We start from the raw sequence: 24058 nt of genomic DNA on the forward strand, positions 1-24058 counted from the left end.
AGCAGCTATCCCACATAAGGCTTAGCACAGAGCAAGCAGGCAAAAATACCCAAATCCCATTTTCTCACTACAAAAGGTTGGATTTGCACTTTCTCAGATGTTGCCCCAGAGTTGAGCGTCTATTTAGCCAGCATCTGGTTGGTGATAAGTCAAGTAATTAGAAGTCCTTTGTGAACCTGAACAGACATGCCTTCTTCCCCAGCTGGCTCCAGCAATAAAGCCAATCTTCATCTCCCTGGAAGGAGTTTGTCCATACATCGAATGTCCCATATTTTACAGCTTCTACCTGAGGGACTGGCCTCTAAATCACCTAGTTGTAGGAGCTGATGGGGATAGGCATTCTCAAGTACCCCAGGGACTGCAGACAATGAAGAGATGCTTTAAACACATAAGGAGCACTTCTAGCAGCTTTCTCCTGGCTTCATGCAGAGAGAGCAGGCAAAAACCCCCAGCACCCAGTTTTTCTTTGAAAGGGGTTTGACTGTACACATAATGTCAAGTTTCCCAGTGATTTCCATGGGTTACATTTTTAATTAACTTGCATCCAGGCACTGACAGAACAAGCAATCAGTAGTCTACTGAGTGTCTGCACACTTCATACAGCTCTTTCCCCTGGTTCATTCCAGAGATAGAATAAGTCTCCAGCTGACTCACCTGTCTCTAAGAACTGACGAAACTGGGCATTTTCTAGGCTCTTGGGGGCAACAAAGAGCAATGCAACTGTGTGTTCTGAACAGGAGTGCAGGCATTTGCCACAGATTGTCTCCCCAGCTTAATGCAGAGTGAGTGAGAGATAAACTCCGGCTCTGAGGTTCTGCCTGAGGAAAAAAGGAACTTGATCACACATGTAGCAACCCATCTTTTCCAGCTGCTTCTCAAGAGACTGACTTCTATCTTACCTATCTCTGGGGCACTGACAGGACTTGGCACACCCTAAACTCCTGGGGGCCACTAAAAACAAAGACAGTAGTTGGGACAAATACAAAAGTTTGAGTGGCACTTAATCTCTGCCAAGTTGATTAGTGAGATCTATTTCCTACATGAAGCCAGTCTCACAAGATTGGGAGAGGTGGCTGTCTTATCTAATGCGCAGAAACTAATAGAAAGAGTCAAAGAAAATGAAGAAAAAAGGGGAATATGTCCCAAACAAAAGAACAAGATTAATTTCCAGAAATGGAGCTAAGTGATTTACTCAACAGAGAATTCAAAATAACAGTCACAAAGATACTGACGTCAAGAGAGCGACGAATGAACCAAGTGAGAATTTCAACTAAGAGGAAAAACAGAGGTTTAAGTTCCAGAATAAATAAAGAACTTCTACAATTCAACAACAAAAAAGAAGAAATAACCCAATTTTTTCTTTTTCAACTTTTATTTTAGATTCAGGCAGTACATGTGCAGGTGTGTTAACTGGGTATATTGTGTGATGCTGAGGTTTGGGATATGAATGATCCCATCACCCAGGTACTAAGCAGAGTACCCAACAGTTTTTCAATCCTTGCCTCCTTCTCTCACATCCCTCTCCACACCCTAGTGTCTATTGTTGCTCTCATTGTGTCCATGAGTACCCTATAATTAGCTCCACTTATAAGTGAGAACATACAGTATTTGGTTTTCTATTCCTACAAATAACCCAACCCTAAAATGGGCAAAGGACTTGAACAAACATTTCTCCAAAGATTATATACAAGTGGCCAATAAGCATATGAAAGATGTTCAACATCACTAATAAATAAAGAAATGTAAATCAAAAGCAATGAGATATCCCTTCATAGCCATTAGGATGGTTACATAAAAAAAAAATTAACAAGTCTTGGCAAGGAGATGGAGAAATTGGAACCCTTGTGCACTGCTGGTGGGATTGTAAAATGGTACAACTGCTATGCAAAACAGCACAGCAGTTTCAAAAAATTAAAAACAAACTACCATATGATCCCTCAATTCCACTTCTAAATATGTATCAAAAACAATTTGAAAAGATGAGCTCAAAGAGATATCTTCACCCCTATGTACACAGTAGCATTATTCACAACAGCCAAGAGGTGGAGGCAACCCAAATGTCCATTAATGATAAACAAAATGTAGTTTGTTTGTTTACACACAATGGAGTATTATTCAGCCTTAAAAAGAAAGGAAATACTGTCACATGCTATAACATGGATGAATCTTGAGGACATTATGCTAAGTGAAATAAGCCAGTCACAAAAGACAATTACTATATTATTTCCCTTACATGAGGTATCTGAAGTAAATACACAGAAATAGAAAGGAGAATGGTGGTTACTAGGGACTGAAGGGAAGGAGAAATGGGGAGTTGTTAATTATTAGATTACCAGTTTTGGAAGATGAAAAAGTTCCGATGATCTGTTGCACAGCAATGTGAATATACTTAACATTACTAAACTGTGAAATTAAAGTGCTCTTAAAATAGTTACAACAGTAAATCTTATTTTATGTGTTTTTACCATGATTAATGTTTTTAAAATCAAAGAGCATTTTGCTTACTTGTCCTCTTAAAAAATTGAAGGAGCTCTTCGATCTAAATAGTTGTCTGGATCCTGTATCTCCCTTTTCCCCATGGATAGAAATGTAGACGTTTGCTACTGTTCCAGCATTCCATAGCTCACCCGTTGCCACATTCACTTCATATATTGTCACTGACAACATAAGAAAAAAAACTTTCAGTGCCAAGCAGTACTCATATAAAAGAAAATTACGTACAGAAATCTCCCTTTATCCATGGTGGAAAAGTTCCAAGATCCCTAGTGGATGCCAGAAACCACAGATAGTAAAATTCTATATATACTATGTTTTTCCCTATTTATACATACCTACAATAAAGTTTAGTTTACGAATTAGGCACCATAAGAGATTAACAGTAACAATAAAATTGATTAATTATAACAATATGCTGGTCACAATTTCACAGACAGAAAACTTGTTCTTACCACAAATCTTACCAAATTTGACATACTTTTTTTTTCTTTCCATATTGATTCAACAACTTTCACCTTTTCACTTAAAGGAAGTACTTTACAGCTTCTCTTTGAAATATCCAAATTGCCAGCATCACTGTTCTTGCACTTTGAGGCCATTATTCAGTAAAATAAGGGTTACTTGAACACAAGCACTATGATACTGTGACAGTCGATATAATAACCAAGATGGCTACTAAGGGATGCACAGGCAGAGAGCATACACAGCGTGGATTCACTAGAGAAAGGGGTGATTCACATCAGGATGGAGCAGGACAGCAGGAGATTTCATCACACTCAGAACGGGACACAACTTAAAATTTGTGAATTGTCTGTTTCTGGAATTTTACATTTAATATTTTTGGACAGCAAGTGACTTTGAAGAACTGAGACCAAGGAGAGAAAAACCATGGATAAGCGGGGACTACTATACAGAAATCCAATCAAGAGTTCTAGCTCCAGGTAATATGGAGTAACCCACACCATCCAGTCTTTCCTACTGAATGCAGCTATAAAACTTTGACAGAATGCATAGAACAGCTATATGAAGATCAAAACATGAACAGCAGCAGGAGGAATGGGGAAGAAGATCAAAATTTAAAGTAACACCAAACATCTGTGAGTTTACCAATTTTCCTCCTCCACAGTCCGCCAGCCTGAATTCAATGCACCAGAGACCTGGAAATAGGTACTGGGACCTCAGATATGGGGGCTCGGTAGAAGCCCTCTAGTTCTGGTTCAGGAGGCAGGAAAGGGAACTCCTCAAATATAAAGATGAGAAGATGCAGACATGCTACCATTTTTTTACTTGCGTTTCTCTATTTTCTTACATCCCTGTGCCTGGGAAGAAGAGCACATTGGAGCCAACATTCTGAAGGAGAGAACTTTCTCTTCTGTTTGATGGAACTGGGCTTCAATAGGGTCTTCCTTCCAAACAGGAAGACTGCAGAAGTGCACAGCACAACAGGATAACTAAAGCCTCAGTTTTCTAAGCAAAGGACCAAAAGAAAGATCCAAGAACTGTAGAGGCTTTAAGAACTGAACTGACATTGGAACCACAGCCCACAGAAGACAGGTTAGGATTTATAACCTGAAATTAACCAGGAGTCAACTATATACTAAAACAAAAATATCAACATTCTCCTTAGGATTTAAATAAGAACTAGTGTCTCATATAATGATATGTAAAATGCCCAGAATATAATATGAATACTCAGAATATTAAGAACAAGAAATATATCAACTCACACGGGAAAAGAGAACGGAGACATCACCATTGAGATGACACGGGTACTGATTATCTGGCAAAGATTTTAAAGCAGTCGGGATATAAATGTTACTACAAACAAGCATGAACACTCATAAAACCAATGGAGAAATAGAAAATCCCCGCAAAGAAATAGAAAATTTAAAGAAGAATCAAACAGAAATTTTAGAACTGAAAAAAAGCATCATAAACAAATTTTAAAACTCACTGAATAGGCTTAAGAGCAGACTGGAGAGAAAAGAGGAAAGCACAAATGAGCTTGAAGACAGATAAATAGAAATCATCCAATCTAACAACACAGAAAAATGCTTTTTTAAAAACATGAACCTCAGGGACCTGTAGGATAATAACAAAATACCTAATATTCATGGGCATGAAGTACCAGAAGAAGAGAAAAAGATTCTGATTCAAGAGTTCTGTGAATTCAAACACAGTTCTGCACTGCCCTCCCACACCAGCTCCATCCTCTGGATTTTCACATTAGTTGATATTCTTTCATATTCCATTCCCTCCTCAGCTCATGCAGAAGGTTTATAAGTAGGAATTATTGAGGGAAGTTTTATTTACTTTCTGGGATTGTAAACTTGACAATCCTTTTCTTTTTTTTTTTTAATACAGGGTCTGGTTCTGTCACTCAGGCTGGAATGCAGTGGAACAATCATGGCTCACTGCATCCTCAACCTCCCAGGCTCAAGCGATCCTCCCTCCTCAGGCTCCTGACTAGCTGGGACTACAGGCATGTGCTAGCATGCCCAGCTAATTTTCTTATATATATATATGTATATACATATATATATATATATGTGTATATATATATATGTATATACATATATATATAATTTATATATATCATTTATATATCATGTATATAATAATATAATTATATATTATAACATTATATTATGTTACATATTCATAATATATAATTTTATATTTTTTAATAGAGATGGGGTTTTTCCATGTTGCTCAGGCTGGTCTTGAACTCAAGAGATCCACCTGACTTAGCCTCCCAAAGTGCTGGGATCACAAGTGTAAACCACCACACTCAGCCTTCCTTATTATTTTTCTAACCAAAATTTCATTTTTCCTTTTTTAAAAACCAAATAACTATGCTAAAGTTGGAGAGACAAAACAAGAGGAGGGGGATCAGAGTAACAGTGGTTTATCACCTTTGTGCTATTCTAATCAGAGGTGTTCTTTTATTTTCCATATAAGAACTTAAAAGACAAATATATAACAAAAATTAACTGAAATTTTCTTAATTGACATATTTACCCAGGGTTCTACTGGGTAAACTGAAATACAAAATAGTTGTTTCATTAAAAAGTACCCATAGGGCATCAGCAAGATGCATTTGCCCACAGAGACACCATCATAAGAACGATACTTGGAACATTTGCCTTTGTGAGAACCCCAGAAACCACCTTAGAGGTTCCTGCACCCAGGCAAGCCCAAAGACAAAACCTCATCAAGTCAGTAGGAAAATTCATGGCATTTTACATGCTGAAGCTCCCCCTCCTACCCCCAGCACATAGAGCATGACCAAGTTGCATTTATACCTAGATATACAAGGATGGTTCCACATATGAAAATCAATCAATGTAACATGCCACATTAACAGAATGAAAGACAAAAAACAAAAAACATCATCAATGCAGAAAAAGCATTCTTATAATCCAACATCCTTCCTTGATAAAAGCTCTCAACAAACTAGGAATAGAAGGAAACTATCTCAACATAATAATGGCAATATATATATATATATATATTTTTTTTTTTTTTGAGACAGAGTCTCACTCTGTCGCCCGGGCTAATAATGGCAATATATTAAAAGCTCACAGCTAACACAATACTTATTGATGAAAGAAAAAAAGCTTTTCCTGTAAGATCATGAAAAAGACAAGGATGCCCACTCATCATTTCTATTCAACATATGACTGAAAGTTCTAGGTATTGCAATTAAAACAAGAAAAACAAATAAAAGATATCCAACTTGGAAGAGAAGAGCAAGATTATCACTGTTTGCAGGTTATATATGTAGAAAACTCTAAACGGCTCCACACAAAAAAAAATTGTTAAAACAACAAAATCAATACTCAAAAAGCAGCTGCATTACTATATACTAACAAAGAATAATACAAAAAGAAATTAAGAAAACAATTGCATTTACAATAGCACCAAAAACAATAAAATACTATACTTAATACTAAACCAAGGCAGCAAAAGATATGTACAGTGAAAACTACAAAACATTGTTAAAATAAATTAAAGAAACAAATAAATGGAAAGACACCCCACGTTTGTAGGTTAGAAGGCTTAATATTGTTAAAATGTCTACATTACCCAAAGCAATATAAAGATTAAATGCAGTCCCTATCAAAATCTCAACAGCAATTTTTACAGAAATAGGAAAAAATCCAAAAATTCAAGTAGATTGCCAAGAGATCCCTGAATAGTCAAAACAATCTTGAAATGATCAAAGTTATAATTCTCACACTTCTTGATTTTAATACATATGACAAGGCAACAGTAATAAAGGCAGTGTGGTACTGGGCTAAAGATAGACAGACTAATAGAATAGAATAGAGAACTCAGAAAAAAGCCCTTGATTATACAGTCAAATGATTTTGACAAGGGTGCCGAGACCACACAAGGAGGAAGACAGTCTCTTCAATAAATGGTGTTGACTAAATTGGATATCCACATGCAAAAAAATAAATAAATAAAGTTGAACCTTTATCTTACATCAATATGTATATTAACCAAAAATGGATTAAAGACCTAACCATAAAAATCTAAATCCATAAAACTACTCCTAGATGAAACCTTAAGAGAAAACCTTCAGGATATCAAATTTGGCAGTTATTTCTTGAATATGACGCCAAAATCACATGCAACAAAAACAAACATAAACAAATGGGGCTACATCAAACTTAAAAACTTCTGCACAGCAAAGGCAACAATCATTAGTGTAAACAGGCAACTTATGGAGTTGCAAAAAATATTTCCCAATCATATCTCTGATAAGAGGCTAATATCCAGAAAAAATAAGGAACTCCTTCAACTAAACAATAACACATGAAAAAGAGACAATCCAATTTAAAAATAGGCAAAGAGCTTGAACAGACAATTCATCAAAGAATATATACAAATGGCCTACAAGCCTACAAAAATTCAACATCACTAATTATTACAGAAATGCAAATGAAAACCACAATGAAAAACTACCTCACACCCATTATAATGGCCAGTATCAATAGAAAAAAAAACAAGTGTTGGGGAGAATGCAGAGAAATTGGAACCCTTGTGGGATGTAAAATTGTCCAACTACTATGGAAAAATGTAAGGAGGTTCCTCAAAAAATTTAAAACGGAATTACCATATAATTCAGCAACCCCATTTCTAGATACACACTGAAAAGAGTTCAAAGTAGAATCTCAAAGAGATATTTAAATTTGCACACCCATGGTCATTACAACATTATTCACAATAGGTAGAAGGTGGAAGCAAGCCTAATGTCCGCTATCAGATGAATGGATAAAGAAATTGTGGTATATACGTATGATACAATAATATGCAGTCTTAAAAAGAATAAAAATTCTGTTAACATGCTATACCACAGACATTACATTAGGTAAAATAAACCAATCACAAAAGGACAAATACTGTATGCTTACACTCATATGATGTATCTAAAGTAGTTAAAATCATAGAAACAGAAAGTAGAAATGCGGTTCCCAAGGGCTGACAGAAGTGCGGCGGGGTGGGGATTGGGGGGAATTAGTATTTAATGGATATAGAGTTTCAGCTTTGTAAGATGCAGAAGATCTAAAGATCTGTTGCATAACAATGTGAATACACTTAACACAAGTGAACTGTACACTTAAAAATATTTAAGGTAGTAAATTTAATGTTTGTGTTAATTATCACAATTAAAAATAAAATTTGTTTAAAAGTAGCTCACACAGCCCGTGAGCCCACTTTTGGTGTTTTCTTAGGAACCTTTATCCTTTGCAGGAAAATAATTCCATAATTACAACAAATTTTTTTTCAGGTACACATGATGGTATACTGGTAAACTGGGCAAATACTTTTAGAGTTACTGTTGTCTTAAATGACGAATAACTACCATTACTTTTTATAATCTCAAAGGAATAAAATATAGCAAAAAAGACATTAATCCAGCTTTCGTTATTTGTACCACCTAGAACTTATATGTCTACCTCTAGTGAAGAGTGTTACTTATTTGTAATGATATCATTTCAGACACAGCATCAATCTTAGCTAGAATATTAGATAAAAATATGGCAAGGGTAAATCATCATTTGCTATATCTACCACTGACCTAGATAACTAAAGGCTTATCAAATTTATAGATAGCATATGATAGGGTATGGTTAGAATACCAAGCCATGTCCTGAAACTGAAAAGAAAACTATTTATTAATAAGCCATAAGGGTCAAGCCCTACACAAAAAAACAAGTAAAATCAGAACATATTTGTAGAGTGTGCCTTCTTTGAGCAGAACTTTAACAGTTAAAATGGAGGGAAGTAGCAGCAGAAAGTCACCCCTGCATCATTACTAACAATGGGTAGGAATAGGGCACCTGGCGAACATCTTCTCAGGTGAAACGTGTGGGCGGATGAGGAAGAATAGTGATAACAATGCTTCCAAATGGTGAAAAAAAATACTTATGAATGGTAAGAACAATGCTCCTGCTTCACTTTTCAGTAACTAGAGCTATTCATGTCTTTTCAAAAATATTTTAACTTCAGAAACTTAAGAAAAGTGATCACACCTTATTTAAAACCACAAAGGAATCATCAATCTGTGCAAATGTTTACCAGTCTATGTTCCCTCAAAAAACTACACAGGTTGGTATGGACCTAAGCCTAATGTCAGATAAGACTTACTATTACTCATTTATTTATTTATTTAGAAAATTAAAACATCACATTTTTAATAGAACATAGTCTGGATTGGAGAAAAATCTATTTTTTGCCAATTGTCTATTTAATAATCTCATATGCCCTTATCCTGTTCTCCCCCAAGGCAAAGGCCAGCAGACCCAAGAGCAAATGGTTCTTATGGATAGTCACCCTGAATTCTTGTGCTTGGGTGCAGTGACTACCTAACCCTGAGTAGAACAAGAGCCTATTATCAGCCATAAATTTACACAAGGCTTGAACACATCTCTGCTTTTGGCCAGACATTTAGAAAGTCATTGAATGAACTCCAACAAATTTACAAGAAAAAAACAAACAACCCCATCAAAAAGTGGGCAAAGGACATGAACAGACACTTCTCAAAAGAAGACATTTATGCAGCCAAAAAACACATGAAAAAATGCTCATCATCACTGGCCATCAGAGAAATGCAAATCAAAACCACAATGAGATACCATCTCACACCAGTTAGAATGGCCATCATTAAAAAGTCAGGAAACAACAGGTGCTGGAGAGGACGTGGAGAAATAGGAACACTTTTACACTGTTGGTGGGACTGTAAACTAGTTCAACCATTGTGGAAGTCAGTGTGGCGATTCCTCAGGGATCTAGAACTAGAAATACCATTTGACCCAGCCATCCCATTACTGGGTATATACCCAAAGGACTATAAATCATGCTGCTATAAAGACACATGCACACGTATGTTTATTGTGGCACTATTCACAATAGCAAAGACTTGGAACCAACCCAAATGTCCAACAATGATAGACAGGATTAAGAAAATGTGGCACATATACACCATGGAATACTATGCAGCCATAAAAAATGATGAGTTCATGTCCTTTGTAGGGACCTGGATGAAACTGGAAACCATCATTCTCAGTAAACTATCACAAGGACAAAAAACCAAACACCGCATGTTCTCACCCATAGGTGGGAACTGAACAATGAGAACACACGGACACAGGAAGGGGAACATCACTCTCCGGTGACTGTTGTGGGGTGGGGGGAGGGGGGAGGGACAGCATTAGGAGATATACCTAATGCTAAATGACGAGTTAATGGGTGCAGCACACCAACATGGCACATGGATACATATGTAACAAACCTGCACATTGTGCACATGTACCCTAAAACTTAAAGTATAATAATAATTAAAAAAAGAAAGTCATTGAGCAGTTGTGTTTTATTTCCTAATCAAATAGATAAATTTTCAAAAATGAGGCAGAGCCCAGTGGGAAAAGTACACATTGACTTGCATTTCTTAGCCCTGGAGGAACTTCATTTGACATTCAATTTTCTCATGACCGCCTAAGAATTAATTTCCTTGTTTTGATTAAGAAGCATTTCAGCCGACCTTCCTATAGGGCTGTTGACAAGAACATATTCCTGAATGCTGGCATGTGAAACAACTAAAAAGCATTTAGATGCAGCTGGCACATCGGAGAGGTAAGTGATAAGAAACTGGCAGTCCTTAATCATTCATTTACTCAACATGTGTTTATTGGTTTCTTGTCCTTCAGTATTTAGGCAAACAAGTTTTATCTGTGCTACCTGGAGTTGAATCTTTCCTACCTGGAAGGACGGGTTGTCCTTTACTTAAAAGAGGAAATTCTCGACAGATTTCCCCATCCTCTTGATCTCGTGCCAACCATCGTTGAACAGGTACATAAAACTGTTTTCCAGAATTCGTATTATGCAATTGTATCTATAATAACAATAATATTACTTTCAAAAATGTAGGAATGCTTTATCAAAGTATCAAATAAGTTTTTGTTCAAGACTGCCACTTAGCTCAGAGAATTATTTTTAATATGAGAAACGTTGATAATTTGACAGCGCTAATTTCTTCTTTTACTGCCATCTCAAGTACAATGTTATTTCTTTCCTCTATCTAAAAATCTTCCTATTTCTATTTATTTATTTATTTTTTTGAGACAAAGTCTTGCTATGTTGCCCAGGCTGGTTGCCAACTCCTAGGCTGAAGTGATCCTCCCACCTCAGCCTCCTGAGTAGCTGGGACTACAGACACGCGCCACTGCACGCAGATAAATTTTCTATTTCTAGTGTTTCTATTTTGAAATGTTTATGTCAAACATGGCAATTTCTTCCCAAATCTTATGTCATTAATATTTTCCTGTTAAGAAAGAGATGTTTACATTTTTCGAAATACATTATTTCCCTGTTTCAACTTCTTAGAAATTAACTTTTGGTTTAAAGTGATTTTATAAATATTAGCCTAAGGTCAGATTTCATACACTACAGATTCAAACTGATATGGTTCCCCCCTTGGATCCTTAGCAACGAACAAAATTCAAGCACTAAATATTTATATGATCACCTATTATACCTAATCCATTTATCCTGGAGTTAAACAAGAATGTTAATAATTTCTGGTAGGAACTGAAAAATATGAAAATCATCAAAAAGTAAAAATTATATTTTCTGATACTAAAATCTAGCCTTTTCTGAATAGAGTACTACTATTCTTTTACAGTATCTCTTGGAGTTCTGGTAATTGATGTCACAAAATAGTGAATAAGCATGCCAGTGTGCAAGGGTAATGTAAGGATTGTTAGCCTACCTAAATATTCAAAATTACTTTAAAACTTCAGTATGTTTTCTGATGTTTAAGAATTCAGAAGTGTTCTCTAATGGATTCAGATGTTTCATTTGTAGTATAATGAAATGTTTACAGAAAGATAACTTTTTCATTAAAATATTTTTAGAAATAAAGCTTCAGTGAGGTGTTATTTTAACTATTAAATTAATCTTACTCTTTTGAGAATGCCTTAAATCAGACATTTTCAACTTTAATGATTTTAAAATCACCTTGTTAAAAAGGCAGATTTTCACCCAGGCACAGTGGCTCACACCTGTAATCCCAGCACTTTGCGGGCCCAAGGTGGGCAGATCGCTTGAGCCCAGGAGTTTGAGACCAACCAGGGCAACATGGCAAGACCCCGTCTCTACAAAAAATAAAAAATTAGCCAGGTGTGGTGGTGCATGCCTATAGTCCAAGCTACTTGGGAGGCTGAGGTGGGAGGATCACTTGAGCCTGGGAAGTCAAGGCTGCAGCGAGCCATGATCGTGCCACTGGTCTCCAGCCTGGGCAATAGAGAGAGACCCTGTCTCAAAAAGGAAAACAAGGCAGATTTTCAGTACCTTATCCTACTAAGGTCTGTGAGTCTTAGACAGGTTCAGGAATTTACATTTATAAATGCACATTAAGTGTGATTCTGATACAATGTAATGTCACTTTTCGAAAGGCTTCCTGAGAACCCATGAGAAAAACTATTGTTTGCAAGGTTATTACTGCCAAGACTGTCTGATTTGATTATTTTAATTAAGGCCCACAGCTGATCATTTGGGAAGCAGAAAATCACCTAACATTTTGAACTTTTTATTTTGTAATCTTCCCTAACTAAACTTGAAAAAAATCAAGATTAAGTTTCTAAAGCAATGTGGTTATTTTATGGAAATGTATTATTTTTGCTATCACGGAATCAGTGATTCTGTTCAAATCCCCATACAAGTTGGCTTACTTAAAATTTCAAATTTCAAATTTCTAAACTGTATTATAAGAATTTAACAGAAAATTTTCAACCCATTATCTAATTTGGCAAAATGGATAAACTGGATAAGGGCTTTTGTACATTCAGAAGGAAACTTTGAATCAAGAATGTGTCTCTTCTTCACAGGTACTCAACAAGAGCCAAAGTAAACCTTAGGCAAAGTTCCCTTGCAGTGAGAGAATACTTGCCAAAGAGAGAAAGACAATAGAAATTTTCAGCCTGATTTTTATATCATTCCTCTGTAATACAAAATTTTTTGTCTCAGCATCCCAAGTTCATAATGAATGTAATCTTGCTTATTGGCTATCAGATGAAATAGCAGGAGGATTAATGATAATTTTCATATGTTAGTTTACCTTACAGAGAGGGAAGAAAAAAGATATTGTCATATATGATCACTTAAGAATCAATTTGAATATCATACTTCAAAAGCTCTATATAGCATAAAAGAGAGTATTTCACGTAGAAGACAGGTAGTAATTTTGAATTTTAAAATATAACCTCAACATTCTGTATTTTCATAAGGTAAGTTTTATTTTTTCATTCTGCTTTCAGAATCGTTTGTAACTTTAACATAAAGAAGATGGTATTAACAACTATATATTTCTGCTAATGGAATTTTTAATGTTTTTAAGGAATTACTCATCTTCTACGAATTTTTCATCAATTCTTCCACATGTTAAAACTCAAGAAGAGTAAGTTTGCCGAAAATATCAGGAATATGACTAGATTTTCTTCACACTTCAAGAACTTGTTTAGTTGAAGAGCATTTATTTTGAAATGACAGAAGATGTAAATACACCATATACAAAAATGGATGACAAGCTCTATGATTTCCAGTGTTGGAGATCTGCATTAACTGACAATCATGCTAATAAGTAGGATGTTTCAGGCTGAACAATGTAGAAAATTTAAGCCTTTTTTTAATCTTAAAAATACTCAAGGGGCATTTTCTTGCTTAGCATGAATAGACTAAATTTCAAAGCTGGCATTCAATTCTAGTAGACTATTATTTCATCAACACAGTGGTCTATCTTTACAACATTTCTGAAGCAAATAACATACAGCTAGTCATCTTTTTATCAGTAGTGCAACTATATCAAGAAGCTATATGAGTTCATCCAGAATCCCAGGCGTTTTTTTCTTTGCAAAGAGGTGAAAGAATTGCTTGGTTAAGGTGCCTCCCTCAATCAATTAAGAATTAATTAATTATTAAGGGCATATGATACTTCTGCCTTGAAGAAAGCACTGGCTAAAAAGGTACAGGACTCTATCAACTAATTATAGCATGATGAGTTGACTCCTGAGAGGAATATGCAGAGCATTTTGCAAAGAATGGGAAAGTGTTGATATATCCTTACCTCCTTGCAGTGCCAGGAAGGGGAGGGTCCAGAGTTGGTATGACCAATACGAATCTTAAAGAGTGCTCCAATGTCTCCAACTGTTATCTATGAAGAGCCAAGGGAACAACTTTCAATGTAATTTCACAAAATCCACTTAAAAACAGCTCAGATTAGGACATGATATGTCGATAAAGGGGTCAATTCATTAAGAAGAGGTAAGAATTATAAACATGTGCACACCTAACAAGAGAGTACTAAAATATAATAAGCAAAATTTAACAGAACTGAATGGAGAAACAGACACTCTATGATAATAGTTGGAGACTTCAATACCCGACTTGAATGATGGGTAGAACAAGTAGAGAAAAGAATAAGAAAATAGAGGACTTGGACATTACACACCACCTAGACCTAACATCTATAGAACACTCCACCCAACAACAGAAAACAGTCTTTCCAAGTACACATGGAACGTTCTCCAGGATAGAACATATGTTATGCAACAAAACAAGTCTTGAAAATTTAAAAAGACAAATCATACAGAGTATCTTGTCCAAACGCAATGGAATGAATCCAGAAATCAGTATTATAAGGCAAACTGAAAAGTTCAAAATATTTGTAAATTCCAAGGCAGGTGGATCATGAGTTCAGGAGTTCGAGACCAGCCTGGCCAAAACAGTGAAACCCTGTGTCTACCAAAAATACAAAAATTAGCTGGGCGTGGTGGCAGGCGCCTGTAATCCCAGCTACTTGGGAAGCTAAGGCAGGAGAATTGCTCGAACTCGGGAGGCATAGGTTGCACTGAGCTGAGATCATGCCACTGCACTCCAGCCTGGGCGAGAGAGCTAGACTCCATCTCAGAAAAAAAAAAAAAGTGTAAATTAAAGAACATACTCGTAAGCAACAAACAGGTCAAAGAACAAACTGCAGGAAAATTAAAAAATACTTTGAGATAAGTGAAAACAAAAATATAACACAAAAATATGGAAAAAGCAGAGCTCTGAGGGAAATTTATAGCTATATACACCTACATTAAAAAAGAAGAAAAATCTCAAATAAATAACCTAACTTTACATCTTAAGGAACCAGAAAAAGAAAGGCAAACTAAATCCTAAGCTAGTAGAAGAAAGAGATAGACTGATAAACAAAAGGGAGAATATAAAAACAACAAAATAAATTAAATTAATATTTGGTTATTAAAAACATCAATAAAACTGATAGACTTTAGCTTATCTAGATTTTAGCAAATAGAATTGCTAAAATCAAAAATAAAAGTAGGGACATTACTATTGACTTTACAGAAATAAGAAGGATTATAAAAGAATGCTATGAGCAACAGTATGCCAACAAATTAGATAACCTACATGAAATGGACAAGTCTATAGAAACACACAGACCACCAAAACTGACTTGAAGAAATAAAAAATATGAATAGACCTATAAAGGGTAAAGAGATTGAATCAGTAATCAAAAACCTCCCAAGAAAAAGAAACCTAGGACAGAAGGCTTCATTGGTGAATTCTATCAAATATTTAAAGAAGAATTAATTCCAAACACTTCCAAAAAAGAGGTGGAAATACTTTTTAACTCATTCTGCAAGGTCAGCATTATGCTGATAACAAACTCAAAGACATAACAAGAAAACTATAAACCACTGTGCCTTATAAAGATGCAAACATCTTCAACAAAACTAGCTAATGAATCCAGAAGCATATTAAAAAGTTTATATGTTATAACAAACTAGGATTTATCCCAGGAATGGAAATTGGTTCTACATACAAATATCAATCTAATATACCATGTAAATAAAACAGAGGGGAAAAACACAATCATCTCAACTGATGCCAAACTGCCCCCCTGACACACACACATACACATTTGATAAAATCAAATGCCCTTTCATGATTAAAAAAAAAAAATCAACAAACTAGAAATTGAAAAGAACTTCCTGAACATGATAAAGGGCACTTATCTTGAGAAAAACCCACAGATAACGTCATACTCAATGGCAAAAGATGGAGAGCTTTTCCCCCAAATCAGGAACAAGACAAGGATAATAATTTTTGCTACTTCTATCAACACTGTACTGAAAGTTCTAGCTAGAGCGATTCAGCAATAAGAAAAAATTTAAAACATCCAAATAGGAAAGGAAAGGGAAGGGGAGGGAAGGGAAAGGAAGGGGTGGGGAGAGGAGGGGAGGGGAGGGGAGGGGAGGGGAGAAGGGAGGAGGGAGGTAGATCGGGGAGGGGAAGGGAAAGGGAAGGGAAAGGGAAGGGAAGGGAAGACAAGACGGGTTGCTAGGGGTTGGTAGAAAGGCAACAGGGAGTGACTGCATAACAAGGTTTTCTTTTGGAGTGAATAAAGTGTTATGAAAGTAGATAGTGATTGTTGAATAACACTGTGAATGTACTATATGCCACTAAATAGTACAATTTAAAAATTTTTAATGGTAACTTTTGTGTATTTTACCATAATAAAAAAGAAAAGAAAAGGTCTATACAAAGAAAGTACAGGGAAAAAGGAAAGGAAGACATAAAACAGTCTGCCTAAGAACGCTTACAAGAAAACAATTCATTAGAACAAACGAAACTGTGATCAAAATTGGCATGAAATTACTGCATTTAATGAAGCCATCACCTCTACAACAAGAGACTAATGTAGCCATCCCAGAACTCAAGCAAGAGAGACAACAGAAAGAGCTGAAATTTAGTAGCAGCATTAAGAAAAAAGAAGCATCAAACTATGAAAATGAGGGGTTAAGGGTGTTCCTTTCTTATTACAGAATTGAAAATTATTTAGCCCTATAAACTATGTGAATATATAATTCAATTTAAAAGAAAACATGAAACATTAAAATAGTAAAACAACAACAGCTCAGATTATTTTTATTTCTTACTCACGGAAAATAATGACAAAATCTTCTACTTTTGGTGACTATAAACACAAGAGTGTCTTTAAACATTGACTCATATAGGACGGAAAAGTTAGATCAAACTAATCTAATGGTAACAATGTTTCCAAATGGTTCAGCCTCTCCTGTGGTTGTAGTACACCAAACACCCAGGATCACATGGAGGTGGCTGTCCTATGAAGACTTACAATACTTAAGGACACTCTTTTTTCATGGCGATTTTACTCTGTCTCCACCTGGTTCAAATCAATCCTTCTGTGCATCTATTAATTTATTCAACAGACTTTACTAAGCATCTATAAGTGCCAGGTGCTTGACCCACTTCAAGTCTTGCCTTTGTTTGCTAATGTATCTGACTTCAGTTTAACAGCATGGCACTGGTCTACCTGCTTCATCTTTGTTACCTCTGTTTCCCTCTAGATCCTGATCTCCATGTGTCTAGCCATGGTCTAATAACTTGATAACTAATAACTAATAAAAACCAATAATTAACAAATTGATGACAACTTTTTTGCCTTCCTTGTTTGACAATTTCATTTTTCCCTTTTTGAGCTTGACTTTGAGCCTTATCTGGAGAGCCAGAAAGTCATAAGCCCTTGCTCCTGACGTCTGTCCACATAAAAATAAATGTTTACCATCTAGTATTTCTCTCTAGCTACTGTCTCTTCCCATATTGCAGATTTACTTGTGTTAAATCTGCTTGAGCAAAAACTTCCATAAGTTACTTTTGAATGATCTTCTACAGGGCACATGGTGTTATTAAAGGGATAGACTACGTTCATTCCAAAGTACTTACTAGCTGTATCACTTACATTAACAGTTTATACTCAGTTTTATTACTTACAGTAAATATGTCTTTGTGGCCAACCTGAAATTGAGCCCCATCTGTTCCATAAAGATATATGGGGGCTGAACTTCTATGTTGTCCATACAGAATAATATAAATCTGTGAGCTGGTCCCTGCATCTGGCAAGTCACTGGTGATTATAAAAACTTTCCAGTTACTACCTATAAAAGAAAAAATAACATACAGCATTATGGCAACTGATAGAAATGGAAGACTCAGAACAGCAGGTCATCATAAAACTAGGAGAGTTCAGGATAGACAAAACTTATCCTTCATCGCCTCTGAAAAAGTGCCATAACAGAAGATTTATATTTGAAATTTAAAATGCTCAATAAAATTACTATTTTCTACAATGTGACAGTGAGAATATTTCCAAAAAGATCTTTAGTGAGGTGGCTAGGGTGGTATCATTACCATATTATTGTTGGTCATACCTGGACTCCAAGAGAGTCACTAAACAACTTCTTTGAAGCTCCCAGTATTTTGACAAAAAATCTCCAATATTCTCAGCTGTGGCATGTAACATGTGCATTGAGAATTAATGCCTTTTAGGATATTTTTTGAGTTTAGACATTTATTTTCCAAAATAAAAATTTATATAATAATTAAGAATTTAAACAGGAATTGGCTGAGTAGAATTTGAGAAGTTATCTGCTATAATTTATTCATTTATTATTTTAAGTATCCCCAATTAATAAAGTAACTAAATCCTACAAACAAAAGTATATTTTGTATCACCTAGAAACAAATGAAAACAATGCTAGAAAACATATGGCTCATTGTGAACATAACTGATACTAACTAAACATTATAGTACATTAATAGTGGTACGACATAATGTCCTAGGATTTCGATTTAATTTTGTCAGGTTTCTTTGGGGTAAACATCAGTGTATTATTGCATTTTCACATTGCTATAAAGCTACTACGACTAGGTAATTCATAAATGCGACTAGGTAATTTATAAATGCGACTAGGTAATTCATAAATAAAAAATGCGACTAGGTAATTCATAAATGCGACTAGGTAATTCATAAATAAAAGAGATTTAATTGACTCACAGTTCCACATGGCTGAGAAGGCCTCAGGAAACTTACAATCATGGCAGAAGGCAAAGGAGAAGCAAGTACCTTCTTCACAAGGCAGGAGAGAGAGCGCGGGCAAAGGGGGAACTGCCAAACACTTTTAAAACCATCAGCTCTCATGAGAATTCACTATCATGAGAACAGCATGGGGGAAACCACCCCCATGATCCAACCACCTCCCACCTGATCCTCCCTCAACACCTGGGAATTACAATTCAAGATGAGATTTGGGTAAGGACACAGAGCCAAACCATGTCAATCAGAAAGTTGATCTTTAAGAAAAATGAAAGCCAGATGTGATGGCGCATGCCTGTAGTCCTACCTACTTGGAAGGCTGAGGTGGAAGAATCGCTTGAACCCAAGAATTTGAGGTCACAGCAAGCTATGATCTTGCCACAGTACACTCTAGCCTGGGCAACAGAGCAAGAACCTATCTCAAAAAAAAAAAAAAAAAAAAAAAAGGAATAAAACGAAAGTGAAGTAATGAGAAATTAGAGAACACACTCAAGATTACATAAAATAAGTAAGATACAAGGCAATAAAATTAAGAACTACTGACTTAAATGGCATACTACTCATTAGACTGTTTTCCTCTCTTCCAACTTTGAAATAAAATGTATTTTCCATCTTTTTCATTAAAATAAATAACCAAAGGCTAGATTTAAATTTATATGGTACAATAAATACACATTAAATCAATGTATGTTTGTATTTGTATTTTTTATTTTTATTTATTTTTTTGAGAGGGAGTCTCACTGGTGTCACCCAAGCTGGAGTGCAGTGGTACGATCTTGGCTCATGGCAACCTCTGTCTCCTAGGTTCAAGTGATTCTCCTGCCTCAGCCTCTCGAATAGCTGAGATTACAGGCACCCGCCACCACACCCAGCTAATTTTTGTATTTTAGTAGAGATGAGGTTTCACCATGTTGGTCAGGCTGGTCTCGAACTCCTGACCTCAAATGATCCACCTACCTTGGCCCCCCAAAGTGCTAGGGTTACAGGCATGAGCCACTGCACCTGGCCTGTTTGTAAAAAATCTACTTTAAAATATAAAGCTATATTTTGTTTGCCCTACACATAGTGGAAAGCCACGTTAGGCTACCAAATCATCTTGGTAGACAATCAGTAAATAAAAACATAATTTTAAAAGACTAGTCAAGGATGGTCTGTCTTTAACAGTGACAGAAAATGTTAAATTGCAATTACAAACTACAGAGCTAGAAAAATTCTAGCTATGTTCTGTAGGATAACTGGTATGTTAGTTCTTGTTTGAATAAATTGAAATACCACACTTCTGTCTTAGAAATCCAGCTAAAGAGTTCAGGGGAGAATCAATACTTGCTAAAAGTGCACAGAACAAATCAATCAAGAAAGAAATTGCATTTTCAAACAACTAGGATGGAAAGGCTGAAAAGTGAGAGAATGAAAATAATGAAATACGATGTCCGTTTACTATAGGTTTTTGCACCTCCCTAAATCATTAAATGATTCAAACCTTAACCCTGCAATGGAGTACCATAAAAACTGGAGTAGAATCTAAAGATCATGAACGAAGATTCATCTTTCAGTTTATAACTTACATTTCAATCGACAGAAAGACAACAAGTCATTGGGTCATTACTAGTTGACCACTGTCTAGGGAGGAGTAGATGAAAAACATAAGATGATGTCATTGTCTTCCATTAGCTTGTAATCTATATGAGATAATAGGCCAACACACCAAAAGAGAAAAACATCAGAATATTCTTAATGTAATATTTTAGTGAGGTGAGGTCAGATCACAGAAAAACTAACATAATGAATAAGAAAAATTAGAAGGAGACAGAAAAGAAGGGGAGGGGGAGGAGAAGGAGAGAGTAGGGAGGAGGAAGAGAACAACAAGAAGCCAAAAAAAGAAAAAGAAACATCAGCAAAAAGAAAGTACAAAACTTTATGCCATAATCTTTTAAAGTAGAAGTCAAAAAGCAAGTAAGACAGAAGATTTCAGGAGTTTGTACAGCATCTAACCCAGTTTTCTCAGAAATGCTATGGGAGAAAAAATGTGAATAGACAAAATTCTAGGTCTTTGTAATATACATATACCACTAGGCCTCAACTTGAAAAAGAGTGAGTTGAAGGGGTGAGTAAATGAACTGGAGAAAAAAAAGAATGCAGGTGGTGGACAAACAGCTCCTTTTTTCTTTTTAGAAACAGTTTAGTCATTTAATGAGCAAACAGGTTGGGGAAAGACTCAATTTACCAGAGCAGACACAAAACAAATAGAAAATTTGAATAGTCCTATATCCTCTAAAAAAATAATAAATTTATACTGTAAATATTTTTCACAAAGAACTTCAGGCTTAGATGGCTTCAATGGTGAATTTTCTATCAAACCATTCTAAAAAATAGTATCAATCCTATATAAACCATTTGGAATAGTTCCCAACTCATTGTATGGGAAGAATATTACTCTGGTACCCAAATCAGAAAAGACATTATAAGAAAACTACAGAGCAATAACCCCCGAAAAACATCAATGAAAATATTCTCAACGAAATATTAGAAAACCACATCAACTATAATCTTCAAGTTTATTCGAGAAATGCAAGTTGTTTAACATTAAGCAGCCAATCAATGTATTCACCACATTAACAGAACACAGGAGAAAATGAAATGATACCCAGGATCATTCCTCATTAGAGAAATGTAAATAAGCTAAAACCACAATGAGATAGAGCACTACATATAATAACTAAAATTAAAAACAGTGAAAATACCAAGGTAAGGATATAGAACAACTAGAACTCTCATGCATAACCAGAGGAAATGTGAAATGGCATACTTTGGAAACAGTTTGGCAGTTTCTTGTAAAATTCAACAAACTTACCAAATATCCCTGAAATTCCGTTCTAGTAATCTACCCAAAGAAATAAAAACATACAAAAACTTGTACATGAATTTTCATTGTAGTTTTACTCACAATAGGCAGAAACTGGAGTAACCCAAATGTCCATCAACAGGTTCGTCATGGGTTAAATTCTGTCTTCAAAAAAGATATGTTGAAATCCTAACCTCTGGTACCTATAAATGTGACCCTAATTAAACATAGGGTCATTGCAGATGTAATTATGATATAAATTAATATTAAGTCATGCTGGAATAGTGTAGGCTGTTAACCCAATACAACTTAGAAAAGAGACACCCAGGGAAAATGTCATGTGAAGATAGAGGCAGAGATTAGCATGATACATCTACAAATCATGGAACACCAAGGACTGCTGGAAATCACCAGAAGCTAGGAGGGACACACAGAACAGGATGTCCCTCAGAGCACTCAAAGGAACCAATTCTGCTGACTCTGATTTCAGATATCTAGCCAACAGAACTATGAATGAATAAATTCTGTTGTTTGAAGGCACCAATTTGTGGTACTTTTCTTACAGCAGTCCCAGGAAACTGAAAAAGATTTGGTAATAGGAAGTGGGGTGCTGCTGTAACAAATACCTAAAGCTTTCTAGATAGGCTCTGGAAATAGGCCAAGGGTGTGCCTGAACAACCTCTTGCTAACAGCATTAAACATGTGATTCACTGATCCAATCAGCCATCTCAGCAGAAGCCATAAATAGAGATGGAGTTACCCAGGAAAGATCTGTGGAGAACCCTTGTGTCCTTGTGTCTAATGGTATCCACAGAAGACCAACAAGGTTTTTGGAGAATATTATTTCATCAGATGAAAGAAACAAAGATGGGACAAATGACTTTGAGGGCCAGAGAGGGCAAAGCCACTGTCCTGGGGGGCTGAGTGAGTAGGCTACCACCCAAGTAGGGCCCAGAGAACAAAGCAGTAAGCCACTGAGGGTTACTCTCAGGCCTTGAAATCTAATGAAATTTGCTAGGTTTCTAACTTGCTTGGAACACATGACCCCTTTTTTCCTTTCAGTTTCTTCCTTTTGGAATGGGAATGCTTATCCTATGCCTGTCCCATCATTGCATTTTAGAAACAAATAATTTGTTCTCTAGTTTCACACATCTGTGAATGGAGAGGAATTTTGGTCCAAGATGCATTATATCCAGAGTCTCACCCAAATTTGATTTTGATAATATATAAAATGAGATTTGGGACTTTGTGAAATTATAATGTTTAGATGAGATTTTGAATTTAAAGTTGATGGTGGAATGGTTAAAACTTTTGGAATATTGGGATGTGGTAAATGCATTTTGCACTTAAGGATGTGAATTATCGGGGGCTAGAAAGCAAGCTGCTATGGGTGACTAGTGTCCTTATAAGAAGAGAAGAGATACAGAGACAGAGGAAGAGTGCTACACAAAGATGGAGACAGACATTCCAGCTACCCTGCTGCAAGCCAAAGAATGCCAAGGACTTCAGGCAACCACCAAAAGCCAGAGAAGAGGTGAGGAAGGATCTTCCCCTAGAGTCTTTAGAGACAGCATTCAGACTTCTAGCCTTCAGAACTGTGAGAATAAATCTGTTGTTTTAAGTTACTCAGTTTGTGGTAATCTGTTACAGAAGCCCCAGCAAACAAGAGGTGACTCTACAGGTAAAATGTGTTACATAATGAATACAACTCAGCAATTAAAAGGCACAAACTACTAATAGATGTAACAATTTGGATGAATCTTAAGCTTCATGATGATCAAAACCCTAGTCACAGGAGTATATACTTTACGATTCCACAGAAGAACTGCTAGAAAAAGGCAAGCTTATTTGTATAACTAAAAGCAAATGAGTTATTTCCTAGGGCCAGGAATGGTGGAATTATCTTCAGAGAACATGAAGAAACTATTTGGGATAGAATTGTTCTGTATCTTGATTGAGATGGTAATTATACAGGTGAACACAACTGTTAAAACTCATTACATTGTACATTTAAAATGCATACATCTCTTTAGGTAAATTATACCTCAATAAGTTGATTTTTTTCAACATTAATAAACAAAACTTGTAAAAGTTATAACCCAAATGGTAAAATTGTTTTAAACTGCCACACAAATGTAAAAGGACAAATTTCCTTTATTTGCAAATAATTCATACAATCAATAAAACAAAACTAAAAAAACATTAATATCACAATGGAAAAATGGACAAGAATATGAATAGGCAATTTA

General features: G+C 35.6%; 1 protein-coding gene across 1 annotated transcript in view; it reads right to left on the reverse strand.

The window, feature by feature from the left end:
- The window catches only part of LOC129485740 (lipoxygenase homology domain-containing protein 1-like), a gene marked incomplete at its 3' end in the record, with an annotated part of 129272 nt that extends 107312 nt beyond the window's left edge, over positions 1–21960 (reverse strand). Inside the window, 5 exon segments of the mRNA XM_063642408.1 lie at positions 2506–2657; positions 10768–10900; positions 14129–14215; positions 17866–18029; positions 21912–21960. Of these exon segments, the coding sequence (XP_063498478.1) occupies positions 2506–2657; positions 10768–10900; positions 14129–14215; positions 17866–18029; positions 21912–21960 (585 nt within the window).
- Between the last annotated feature and the right edge of the window lie 2098 nt (positions 21961–24058).

The sequence above is a fragment of the Symphalangus syndactylus genome, chromosome 7 (genome assembly GCF_028878055.3).
Source record: "Symphalangus syndactylus isolate Jambi chromosome 7, NHGRI_mSymSyn1-v2.1_pri, whole genome shotgun sequence".
Classification (NCBI taxonomy): Eukaryota; Metazoa; Chordata; class Mammalia; order Primates; family Hylobatidae; genus Symphalangus; species Symphalangus syndactylus.